The sequence below is a fragment of the Poeciliopsis prolifica genome, unplaced genomic scaffold (assembly GCF_027474105.1).
Source record: "Poeciliopsis prolifica strain line A6 unplaced genomic scaffold, Auburn_PproV2 SCAFFOLD013, whole genome shotgun sequence".
Taxonomy (NCBI): domain Eukaryota; kingdom Metazoa; phylum Chordata; class Actinopteri; order Cyprinodontiformes; family Poeciliidae; genus Poeciliopsis; species Poeciliopsis prolifica.
Window position 1 is genome coordinate 12,672,016 of NW_026562388.1, and position 13,548 is coordinate 12,685,563.

The 13,548-nt window shown below is 40.5% G+C and overlaps 1 protein-coding gene across 2 annotated transcripts in view; it reads left to right on the forward strand.

Annotated features, from left to right (window-relative positions):
• The first annotated feature begins 312 nt into the window (after positions 1–312).
• The window catches only part of gabrb1 (gamma-aminobutyric acid type A receptor subunit beta1), a 35,150-nt gene continuing 21,914 nt past the window's right edge, over positions 313–13,548 (forward strand). For both annotated transcript variants that reach the window (XR_008606529.1, XM_055038795.1), the window contains exons 1-3: positions 313–702; positions 805–896; positions 973–1,040. Coding sequence is in view for 1 of the 2 variants with exons in the window: in XM_055038795.1 (XP_054894770.1) it covers positions 608–702; positions 805–896; positions 973–1,040 (255 nt within the window). In the remaining variant the exon portion in view is untranslated. The remainder of the gene's footprint in view (positions 703–804; positions 897–972; positions 1,041–13,548) is intronic.

Below are 13,548 nucleotides of genomic sequence, written 5' to 3' on the forward strand. Positions count from 1 at the left end.
CCACCCCCTCCCCTCCTTCTCCCCTTAAAAATGTTGCGGATGTGCTCCTGCTCAAGACTCGGGAAGCTACAAGTAAAATCGGTAATTAATAACCCGATTCCCTGTAAGCTTCCATGGTCAATCAGTCACAGATCAGCGTGCATCAGTCCCTTAGCTAGTTCTGATTAAGTTGCTGTGCATCCCGTCACGCTGCCAGGAGTTGTGCGCAGCTCCCCGGACGTGCTCGCGTCGCGCCGCCGCGCCGCGCCGTCGCACCGCGCTTCCCCCTCCTCTCCTCCCTCCCTCCCTCCTCCCTCCAAAGGTGACCGGGGAGTCGCGCTCCGAGCCCGTTATTTACTGTCCCGAAGTTGAAGCGGAACCTGACGCAGATCAGCTGATGGAGGTTCTCTGCTGGGCGTGCAGCTCCTCTCTCCATCCTTCCCCTCTGCAGGTGAATCGTTCCTCACATGTTCGTCTCTGCCCTGCTGCGCTCTTCTTTGCCCGGGCTTCGTCTTCATCCGAAGTCATGTCCCCCCTGACGCTCAGATGTTGGTGAAAGGACGCGCATGCGTTGATTTATTTTGGAATACTAATTTTGCCTCCTAAGTTGCGTCCCTGCGCGTATCCGATGTGGAAGCCGCTGGCAGCATCAGAGTTGCCAGCGATGTGGATTACAGTCTGCAGCGTGTCTCTGCTCATCACTGTGGTCTGCGGTGCGCAAAGGTGAGATCTGACAGCAGCACCTCTGATTCCACACAGGCCTGAGCTTACTTTAATTCAATCTGAACAGGAAATGCTTTCTCTACTCCTCTCCCAATCTTTTAGCGCAAACGAACCCAGCAACATGTCCTACGTGAAAGCGACTGTTGACAAGTTGCTGAAGGGCTATGACATCCGTCTGCGGCCTGATTTTGGAGGTAAACTGCAGCCGGTTTCCATGTGGGACTCAGCGGGGTTGCTGCGCTGCTTCCTAACGCTCTGCTGTCTCCACAGGAGCCCCGGTGGATGTGGGAATGAGCATAGACATCGCCAGCATTGACATGGTGTCTGAAGTCAACATGGTAAGTTCGTGAGCAGCGGAGGGTGGAAATGTGTGTTTTGCTTTGGTGCAGCGTTGCTCCTGAAGGAACTCCCCTCACCGCCCCCCCAAAAAACACACTCCCCTCCCTCCTTTTCCTCCTCGTCGTCCTCCTCCCGCTTTTCCCTTCAGCACCGTGATGAGATCCGCAATGTGTCAACCCCAATCCGCATGCATCAAGTCCTTCCCCGCGGTGTCACAGCCGGCGGTGGCTGAGAATTAACAAGGCAGGCAGCTGAGAGGCTGCTTAGTGATTCCACGCACGATCTGCGGCCTCAGCGCGGCGTGTGGGACAGAGAAGGTGATCAGAAACACACAGACGAGGTGAGGGGTAAAAAATACGAATCCTTTTTCTGTGCGTGTTCTGCTGGTTTTTAACCCCAGCGCAGTAATTGCATAACGGCTGTCAGACAGCATGCAGCGGGGCTGCGAGTCTGTCTGCAGAATATGATGTGACCACTTCATACAGAGCATGAGTACAGCGCTGCCAAGGTGCACAGAGGCTGAGAGAGTCTGACAAATTCACACGTTTCCCCTCCCCACGCACTCTGGCATAAACACAGTTTGACTGCTGCATGTTTGACTGAATGAAGATGTAACTCAAACACACTCACACACACAGAGGTGAAATGAGGGTGAATTGAACAAAAGTTTGAAGTCAAAGCTGATGGGCTGGTTCATTGAACCTTTCTTCTAGGCTGTACCACTGATATTGACAAAATGACTGGGAAAGGATAAAAGATAAAAGGTGGCAGGCTTTATAGTTTATCTAAACAAACCTGAGGTAACACTACCATGGAAATTTGTGTAAGTGCAAATGCCTTTTGCTTTTTTGCATACTTAGTTTAGTTTTACTTACACTCACCTTCCACAAATGTATGTATGCATCTTAAGCCATCTAGGCGTGATAAAGCAGCCTCACTAAATTTCAAGTCCAATATCTGAACATGAAATTCAATTTGAGCAATTCCAAATTAAGGTGGTTTTGAATCTCATGTATCAACAAAAGTAATGCCACTGATCTACTGATTTGGTGAAAACAAGCCCCTTGTTCTAAGTTATTTACCTCATATATAACCAAGGGCCTGAACCCTTGGCTAATCAGAAATGATTGCTTCCTCTATTGAAGTTTTATCTGTTACTCAACTGCTAACATTTGCCTCTGACATGTAAGGCGCCAGTTGACGCAACGAAAGCTTAATGAAAATTGCCTGCAATTTAAACAACCATTGTCCACCATGAAGTTGAACCAGATGGCTGTTAATGTTATGTTGTGGCGGATACAATGTATATATTTCACACCCGAATGTACACTGACTTCCACAATTTCAATGTTTGGAAGAGTGGCAAATGTGGACTGAATGGCTTTGTTCACTTCCTCCACTGGTTGACAACAGTAAGCCAAAGAACTATGTAAAATGGTTCTAATACTACAACATTGCATGTCACCAGTACATGCAATGTACGGGTGGAACAAAGGGAGCATGATTTCTACAACTGGTATTGCAGTTCCAACTCAATATTGTCAATTGATAAAATCTCTTTTGAAGTATTTTCTAAGTTCTGAGTACAAAGAGCAGTGGATGCTCCAGTAATAACTAGAAGTAACATTATTCTGTCTTTTCTTGATAATAATTAATAGACACAGACAATAAGAACATTGTTAAGGATCTCAAATCCTGCCCTCTGAATAGTTTAAGTTACCTGAGTGGTTTGAAAGAATTAGTAGCTTCAGCAGTTGTGTGTGTACCCTGATATAAGTTCTCAGTATTTTCCATTTTCAGCTTTGAATTCAGAATTCCAAATTAAAGGCAGGAACTGTTGATTGAATTTCCCTCCAAAGTTAAAATGTCTTAGAAAAAGAACTCAAAGCCGCAAACAGCTGCTTCAGGGTTTAATGTGTAAAATTCAGTAATAAACGGTTTATTTGCTCTGCTGCCAGTTTGAGTCTCATTAAATCATCACGCTCACAGTTCTGTCTAACCTTAGTTAGTGAGCATCTTGTTTGAATGCATAAAAAGCAGAGTAATGTGCTATTACTTGTTCATGCTACTAATCGTTGCCAACTCCATCAACACCTTATGCTGATTTTCTGACTTGCAACTGCAAAACTGTTGTGTGATTCACTTCCACAACTGATGCAGACGTGAGACTATGAGTGGTTTTGAACTAAGAGCTCTCACCTTGAAAGCTAGAGTTTTTTATTTCTTGTTTTTGCATAAAACTAGACTGTTTTCAAACCTATAAAGTCCTGGAGAGAAAAAACGGAGCATGGTTTCTACAAGAAGTTAAGGGATGGAGGTTCCCTTTGCTAAACTTTCTCTATCCTTCGTCTGTCCTTCTCTATTAACCCCCTGAGGTTGTGATCCGGCGACCTGCCAGGCTGGTGACAATAGAGACGAACAGTCAAAGCAACCTCATGGAGATAACTTATGTCGGCTGTTAGTCTTCCATGATTCTGCGTCCTGTACCTCAGCTGGAAGTTCTCCTAAACAGGTTTTAACGAGTCTGGAAAGGTGGCTTTATAATCTAATTTTGTCTAATCTGATTTCAGGGTTTTCTTGGATGCATCTCTTTAGATTTTTCTTTTTTTTCCTGGGTATAACCTGTTAAGAGGAGAACCAGGAACTCTTTGAAGGAACTAGAGTGCTGTGAAAATTTGTTTACATACTTCTTCTGTTTGTGGTTCTGTTTAAATTTTAAGATCACCAAGAAAATGTCAGTTTCAAATTTGAGTAAGTCTTGATACAGAAAGTTTTTTGATGCTTTAATTTGTTGAGAGAAAAAAACAAATTAAACCCTATTTGAAAGAGTAATTACACAACCGTTTATGAGAATGACTTCCATCATGCGTTTGAGGTAACTGGCTGTGTGGTTTTTGCATTTTTACAGATTAATTTTGAGCCACTCTTTTTGCAGAAGACTGGAAAGTAAAATTTGACTGCCACACCAAAATTATTATTTTACTTATTTTGCTTGTCTTTTCCTGAGCCTTTCAGAGGTGAACTTTCTGGTATGTTTCAGACCATTGTTCTGAGGCATTACCCAAAAGTAGTTGGGTAATTGGACAATCTCTTTTATGATGTTTTAACTAGACAGTATAAATCATGATTCCATAGCTCACTGAAAACCGTTTCAATTATGAAGACATCAGCAGCTCCTGACCATAATATTAGCTTGAAACACTCACAAGTCTGTTGAGATGTTGAACTCTCACCCAAGGATGCTGTTTTTACCCTGTATCTTTTTTTTAGTTTTTGTTTTTTTATCCTGACACTGCTTGAGATACGGGAGGCCTGTTGTGCTTTAGTTCTGCTTCAGGTATTTTGGTAACAAAAGACTTTTTGCATTTTAACGCACACCAGATCTGTCAATATTTTTCTTCAATTCATGCAAGCTGAAACAGTGATTCATAATTCTTTGCAAGCCTTGATTTACTGCTCATCACTTTGACTCTGGTGCACGAATACATGTTGGAAATGAACTACAGTCAGTTTTAGCTCATGGAGGCTTAAAGAGTCTCAGTGGAGTGTTCTAGCAGCTCCTGTCCGGCCCAGCCATGAAACCATGATTCGTTAATTGTGTGGGCTTCTAACGCTGTTTAAATTCACATTTGCACCTACTAAGGCTGTGATATCACAGTAGTTTCTGCACGTCTAACACCACTGCTGCTGTGCGAGTTAGAACAAACCGTGAGTTACAGAGTGAAACTGAAGTGTTTATCAGAAGATGTTCAGATAGGAAGAGTTGGGTTTAAATCCGATTTTGCTCTTTAACACAAATCTGTTGAAAATGTTCGTACTGGACAGAAATCCAGTTTGTAAACATTGTATTATGCATTGCTACAAAATATGATAGCAGTCTGTATTGAGCTGCATGTGTGTAGTTTTTTTGGAGGAGGGATTCCAATTCTTGTGGCTCAATGAACTAAAAGGACGGAGTTCGGTATTTTTACTTTTTACTTTTTTCCCTTTAGTTGTCTGTTCAGTTTATGACTCAGTAATGTTCAATAGATAAACACACTAAAAAGAAAAAAAAAAGACATGGTGGCTTAGAGCATTGCTGAAGACTGACTGGTTTGGTCTGGATCTGGTTTAGGTTGTTAAGTTTAATTTGTTCCATAATTCAGGAGAAAAACATGTTTCCAACACTTTTTGATGGGTGAGAAGAAATTAGCTCTTTCCACCTGTGTTTACTTTTATGCAGCTTAACTGTGTTTGTTTACTTTAAAACCTAATTTGCTCATGCCATCCTTTTTTCTGTCACAAGTAAGAAGTGACAGAAAAGTGTGCCTTTTTATTCCTCAAACTTCAGATTATTCAAACTTTATTTGTATTTTTTAGATTTTTTTTAGACATATCCTCAATAAAGTAGCATCATTTTCTTTATGAAAACAATCTGTTTTGTCGATATCCTTCAACACTGGAGCTCACAGCCATATAAGGTAGTGCTTTGCTGTTTTAACAGGTATGATTCAAAATGTTTTTTTTAAACAAGTTTTAAGATAATTTTCCCAAGATCAATTTATTTCATTCTTTCATAATTTATTTTTTTTCTGGTTCTAAAATATTGTGATATATCCTCTGTGATGGGAAAAAAAATGAATGTGAAGAAATATGACTTGCCAAATAGCACTTAAAAGCTTTTTTTTTTTTTTTTTTGGCTTCTCATGCACTTATTTGGTAGTTACACATCATCACTTGTCCAGCCGAAGGTCAGCAGGGAAAGAGGTTGAAGGTTCAGTCCCTGGTCTCGCCGTGATTTAACTTTTCTTGGCAGTCTCAGGTTATACATGTCTAAAATTAGAGGTCTAATAATCCTCTAATAAGCTCACTTCACTTTTAGACTTAATATGTCTGGATTTGAGGCTATGTCTGCAGTTAATTCAGATCTGATTTCCACCAGGTAAAACCCAGGAGCTGAGAGATGTTCAGGGAGAATTTGTTTCAGTTTATTCCTTTTTTAGGAAAATGAGTGCAATACAAAAAAAAAATGTGTACAAGTCTTTTTTTTGTTTGTTTTCGTAATTCCTTATTTCCATTAATAACTTTACAGATGAATCCTTTAACATATGGACAAAGGAGCTCCCTCAGTGTTCCCTAAGGACATGTCTCATGTCATTTTGAGACAAATCAAGCACTCTTGTCCATGACACTGACGCGACCCCAGTGGACAGGTCCTGTACCAGTCGTGAGGCACAACTGAACTTGGCAGTTAGTGAACAGATTACAGGCAGGTTTTCAGATCATTGTCAGGTCTCTGCTGGTCTAAGTCATCAGACATGGTGTGCTGTCAGAAGAGAGGGCATCTGGGGAGGTGAAATAACAGTGATGCAGCGTGATGTTTGTCTAAGAGTGATGAAATGTGGCACCCGGTGGGGGGTACAGGACTTAAGAAAAAGACATGAGCATGCAAATGTGTTTTAGGCTTGCAAAGGTATGGATATACAAACATTGTTGTCCAGCAATGTAGATTCAGTGTGAAAAGCTAAAGTGTCTGGGAATCATTGCAACTCACTGTTTAATCTCAATTCTCAAATGTCCTATTGTCACCAGTTTCACATATTTAATTTATTAATATTTTATTTTCAGAAGTGTGTGTGTATGTGTGTGTGTTTCAGAGATGTGTGCGAAATACAGTGATATGTTTTGCAGTACATATCACTATTTTTGTCATTAAAGGATTTTGGACTGTTTTGCGACCCGTTTATCATTTAATCCACAACATATGAAGACTTTAATTTTTTTGCTAGTGCTGAGGAAAAGAATTATCATTGAGGGGGATTAAGTGTGTTCTTGTTGTTGTTGTTTTGGCTGCTTTGTGAAATGATAAAATATCCTCTGGCAGAAAACATTACCCAAGATGCTTTAGGAGGCTTGCATCTGAAAAAAAAAAAAGATGCAATCAGCACTTGGCCAATAGAAAACTTGTTAGCTGCTAATAAAAATTACATTCAGGATCAGGACCAAATTCCCACTTTTCATTGTTTAAAAGCAGAATGTATGAAATAAATTCTAATTTCTTCCACACATTTTCTCTAAACATTTGAGAGTGTGCTGTGTTTTTAGAGCGAGTCATGGGTTCTGTGTTCATCCACCCAGTTGGTGCTATCGATCAGGACAGAGGAGTGATGGGTCTAGCGCCGCTGTGGGATTAGGATTTATGAGAAGCGGTGCGGACCTCTCTTCATCTCTGCATGCAGAAGATATCAAGGCGTCAGAGGAAGATGTCAAGGTGTCAGGATTTGCTCAGTTAGACACAGGAGGTTAGGAGTTGAGGGGAGACCAGGCACAAGTAGTTTTAAGGCTCCTAATAGAAATTCATATCCTTTTGTTTTTTTTAAATATAAAAATGTGTGAACATTCAATTTAAAGCATGATTTCATTTACCTTTTGTTTATCAAAGGGTAAGTAAAAATTATGTTGCATTAACTTTATTAAAACATCTTCATTTCACCGCAAACACTTAATTGGAGTGTTGGAGGTGAAATGGAATAAAACCACTACTGTAGATAGTCAAACTGTTTTTATAATGTCTAATTAGGACTTAATTTCAATAGATATACAATAACTCAAATATATTCTTACTAAAAAGAAACCTTTTTAGAGAAAACCTTTTTTATAAAGAACTTGACAGTCTCAGATTTACACACAGAATAGAAACAGTTCAAGTCAAAGCTAACAGTGTGATAATCACAGCCTCATATGTCACTGCAGCTCTGCTTGCTCGGAATAAAAATGCCGTGCCTGACCACCTGATTAAATGAAGCTCCATTAACCTCCTGTTTAATGTCTCTGTCTGTCTGCTCAGACTGAAAAGTGGAAACCAGGGAAGTCAAACCAGATCATGTAGACTGAGAGCTACGTTTCTCCTTGTTTTAACAACTTCAGCAGGCCTTTGTCAACCATATGAACTATAGAATTTTATGTTGTCAATGCAAGGTCTTCCACAATGCTTAATTTGTAAATCAAACGATTCCAGAATGCAAACAGCGAGACAAGGATTAACTGAGGTCAACATGGATACCAGAACTCACAGGCAACAAAATGCTTAGGTTTACATGCTGCTCTAACTTTTAGAAAAAAGTATTCAAGCTGTTCATTGCAGCTGGTTGTGAGCTTGAGCCTTGGTTAAACAGACTGATTATTTTGTCACTCACCCACAGCTCCAGATCTTTTTTATTACTGCCGTTGTGCTTAAATTAAGCCCTGGTCTTCCACAAAATTGTATTGTGGGTGTAAAAGGTTCAAGTAAGAAACTCTGAAAGTCCTTGACAATCACTTGAACGGTAAGTTGCCAGTTTGAAACCTCCTCTCTGTCAGTCTTAGTTGTGTTCGTAGACAAGCTAGTTCACCTGACTCGTCTGCTGATGGTGATCAGAGGGCCCAGTGGTGCCAGTGCATGGCAGCCTCGTCTCTCAGGACAGCTGTAGCCACAGGGCAATGTGTATGCTACTACAGCCACTTACCATTTTGTAACCTGAAAACAGTTGTCAGTTTTTGAGGCTTGCATTATGAGTCAGTTAGGAATCAACTTTGGTTTAATTGCATTAACATCCAACCACCCATTCTCGGATGGGTCTCCTGTCGGCAGTCAAATAGCTGCCTCAAGCTTTCTTCATGTAGAACCTTCTCTGTGGTGGCAGCCACTGAGTATTTTTAGCAGATGTCCAATATGGCTCCTTATGCAAAAGCAGACTTGACTCTGAGCTCCTATGCCCAAGGTGAGATCAGTCTAATTTCACCTGTTTGTATTTATCTCATTCTTCCAGTTGTTACTCACAACTCATGACTACGAAGTCAAGTTCAGCTCGCTTAATCATAGCCATGACTCCAGTCTTCCTATTAGTATCCTGGTTCATTTTTCTTTACTTATGGACATTTTCAATTCTAAATATAATGCAATAATCTGATCCTTCCACAAATCACCAACTTCTCAAGTAAGAGGGTCTCTCAAAAGCCTTAGAAGTTATCTTGTTTAGAACATTTTAATTTCCCGGTGAAACAAAATGTAATTCAGTAATTCAAAATGACAATGTTCCTTTTCTGGAATAGGCATAGTGGCATCTCGTTCTGGAGACCGTCCAATGTGAAACCATGCTGGTAAGTAGCAACGGATTGTGTGTTCACCTGTGGGCTGCAGTCTGAATGACGTTCAAGAGACCACATTTGTGTGAACTCGACACTGATAGCAGGCATAGTTGGGACTACTGAAACTTTGACTGGATAGCAGTCATTTTGGGATTCGGCTCAATTGGTAGTTGTTGAAACATGGTTTAAAGACAGACTTTTTTAACTTTTATCTGTAGTTATTTAACAAAAGGAAAAGAGCATGCTCTTTTGCTCTTTTGCTGTGGGAATGATATCATCTTTTCTCTGGCTTCTGTCCTAGAGCCAAAGTGTTAAACTTTGCTTTCAGCAAACTGTCTACATGATTAATGTTTTACACTTTGCTTTGCAAGAGCCGCAAGCTACAAACTCACTTTATCCGCTAACTAAGAAACGTAGTCGCCCTAAGGGACATCTGATTGACACAAATGTGTATTGATTGATTCCACCAGTGAGTAGTGGAGTAGAACAGGGAAATGGGTGGCAGCAGTCATGGGTGCCAATGTGATTGGGCCCTTCAGGAAGTCACAGGGAATCTGTTTGGCACACAAGAAAGATTCTGTGCTAAATTAATCCTTCAGAGGACTCAGGACTAATTTGTTAAACTTCAAGGATTCTGGTAATAACCGTAAACTAAACAGTTTTCCCTTCGTTTGACTCATATGTATTTAAATCACTTAAGACACTGGTAACAGTATAAACAACCAATCTATCAAATAAAACATATTCCTTTTTGCTTCCTATTTGGACTAACTTGATTTGCCCTTGTGATTGTTTCTGCCAGAATCTTGATTTGTAGTGATTTGTCTCTGTCTACCTGTATAGGAAAGAGCTGGGGTTGGCATGGAAACAAGGAAAAGGATGCTGGTTGGTTTGGCAACAGTGAAAGCCCTGATGGGTGGAAGAGAGCAGATGATTAGCATCTGTATTCTTATTGATCTTCACATCACTGGGTTTTGCTATATTAGAGCATTACTGGATATTTGGTCTGACAACAGGATTCAGGAAGGCAACACATGTTCTATTTACTGTGTTATCACTTATGGTAAGACCTAATCGGCCGGTTACGTCAATCCAAGCTTTATTTCTTGTGTTGTTTCAAGAGCCCAGCGTGGTTGGACTGACATGTCGAGATGTTCTCATTATCACAGTTGTATGATGAAAATTGTCATTTTTGTCTGAGCTTCATGTCATCCACTCCTTTTCACAACCTTTCCAATGAGCTTTTTGCCCCCATCTGCAGGCAAAACAATTGTGTGATTAGCCTGAATTGCGTGGGTGTGTTTATGTTGAAAATATAAATGGACCAATGGTGTGATGAACCCACTGACAGGCTGGCACCTACAAACCGAGGCACTGAGGAATTGTGAACTGTTGAACCAAAACGCCAAACTACCCATGCTTTCTGTTATTTTTTGGCTTCCAGTAACATGTAGAAAAATAGATTTTTCTGCGTTTTGCGTTCAGCTTTTTGCCTGGCAGTGTATGTTCCAGAGCAGCAAACCCCTGATTATAACTTTGATATTTCAGGAGTTTATAGTTGTATTTGCCTGACTTGTGATCAGGATCTGTTTTACATCAGGTGCCCTGGTTCTGCGGTGGTTTCAGTATTTTTCTGATTAGAAAGTGATATTGCCTTTCCTCCTTCTTCACTTTGTAATCCCTTTTCTGATGTTTGCTCAGTTTCCGCCAAAGATGGTTATAGATAAGGAGGAATTAGGTCAAACCGCAGCACACTGCAGTGAGGTTATTGCAGCACAAGACCCTTTGCCGCATTAAGATGAAAATATAAGGGTAAGTCAGACCCACAGGATGAAAGAAATGGATCAAGTGTAATAGTGTCAGAGACATATTTTCACAGATTAGGTAAATGTGTAAAAGGAAGCAAAGCTTCAACATTTGGTCATCTAGATTTGGTGCCCACATGAGGTGCAGGTCAGCGTGGTTTCACTGCAGTAAGGAAGCACCTCCTGTCCCTGATTCTAGGCTGTAAGTACTCAGTATTTGGTTCACGTTTAGGCTATCACTCAGCCTCTGAAACACCGAGGTGCCACCTTGATGATGGACATGTGGGTGCTGAGGGGAACAGCTGCTTCTATTAATAGTTCCATCCCCAAAGAGACTGTAAACCCACCCTCGCATAACACAAGCAGGTCGCTCTGCTTCATATTCTGTGTTCTCAGCTTTATGAGGCAGCACTTTTTCGCCGCTGCCTCATGAGACGTAGCGTCATCCCTAGTTTATTATTGCAACTAACAGTTCCAGTGGCTGGCTGAATGACTAATTCTTATTTTATTACTTCTATTAAGCTGGATGTTTGGATGTAACATTCTGTTGGTTTAAACCGGACCCCAGTGCTGAGACTGGTCAGGATTTACAAGTTCATATTTGTAGAGTTTGGCAATATTTAAGACAACATCTGCGGGAATCATTCTTTGAGAATGTTCTGAAATAGACAACTGATACTTGATACTCCCCAAAACCTGCTTCAGACATGAAAAATTAAGTTTCTCAAGATTGTTAACAGATGGCATTTGACACACATTAAGTTAAAAGTGCAGAAAGATTCTCACTGCAGGAGGTGTTCTTCTGTGCACAAATTAAAATTTGAATCTAAAGCGAAGTTACTAAATGTATGGTGAAAAAAATAAAACAGAAGTAAACCTTTTAAAAGTTTCATTTTAGAATGATACATGTCAGTGTGGATGGATCTAACCAGACTAAAAGCAGCAATGCAACATTCCCCTCTCTGAGGATGTCTATGGTCCTTGGTGGTGGTGAAAATTATTTCTAAAGAATGTTACCATCATGGACATCTCTGTTTCTAAAAAATGATAGGAAAACCAATTTAGGTCTTTCACAAAACATTGTTTGATGTCTTGACTTTCAGTCCTTTCTAAATTTCTTAGAGTCAAATAAAATCCTTTACAAAGGTAACAACTGGAGTAAAACTGAGTAAAAACAAATCCATCCAAAGGTCACACAAAACTCTGAAAGACCTTTGAAAAGCATAGTGAATGACTGATCAAGAGAAATTATTCTCATCTGTCTACTTGTCCAGAATTTCACACTTCAAACCTTTCTTTGTTCTTTTATCTTTTATTTGAACTTGCAATTAAAGTTCATTTTAAAATGACAAAAGTAGAAAGCTTTAAAAACTACACACTAGTTCAGTAGTGCAGTCTACCTCATTCTCCCTTTTTATTGTCACTTGTTACACTCTGGTTTTCTCTATCTTATTGGTTCACTTTTTTTTTTACCTTTTACCATGTATATTTGATATGTTTTTATCACCTGTTTTCGCAAAACTGGCTGAAGATTTTGTTTTTCTTCTGCTACTGTGAAAAATAAGGACATTCAGCTGACTCATCCTACTATATGACTTGCTTTGATTAAAGTTTTGTTTTATCTTTGCAGCTATGTAGTTTAAATCTGCAAATCTGTTTGTTCTATAGCCTGCAATCTCCCTGCAGTCTCTGTGTTCTAGTTAACGTATTTATCAGGCCAAAGCAGTTGCAGTGGTTGCCTTATTTTTTTTCTACTATAGCCACACTCGTCTTGGTGTTGAATGGTGACCTCTGAAGGTACAGATGGCCCTCAAACACACATGCGTTTTTTTTTTTTCCTTTCAGAAAGTTTGTTTTCCTCGAGCTTCCTGAGAAATGCACACATAAGCATCTTGGCAAAGTGCAACGGATGCTGAAAACGCTGAATAGCTGTGAGAAGAATCTAACGGCTGCTCTTCTCCCAGATTAGATCAACCGAAACCTGGCGATTTTCTCTCTAAATGCTACCAGCTCTCAACTGAGACATTGATGAGTTTTAGATGGTCTGAACGCCTGTACTATCAAAGGAAATCTAATTACTTGACCTTATCTAACATGGATCACTGATGTTCTAAAGCAGGGGTGCCCAAAGTCAGGCCTCGAGGACCAGCATCCTGCACATTGTAGTTATCTCCCAGGTAGTACTAACAACCTGTCAGTGTTCTTCTTAGGCCTTCTAATGAGCCATTATTTGATTCAGGTGCGTTAAACCAGGGAGAGAACTAAAACATGCAGGATGCTGGCCCTTGAGGACCTACTTTGGGCACCCCTGTTCTACAGTAACATTCATCCTTGCAGTCATACATCTTCTTCCGCTTATGTGAAGTCAGTTTGTGGGGCTTCGGTAATTGTTGATTTTTAAATCATCCAAGAAGCAAAGTCTTGCTGCCAGATGCTTGTACAGGTGCTACTGGGCTCCAGACTTGGCTTTAGGAGACGTGGTTACGTTGCTGGGTCAGGTGTCAGGTGCTCTGCATCTCTTTGTGCCTCTTTGGCTCTGGGACTGTTTCGCTGCAGACCTACCCCTGTGTCGGACTCATTGCCATCCTGTGGAGGT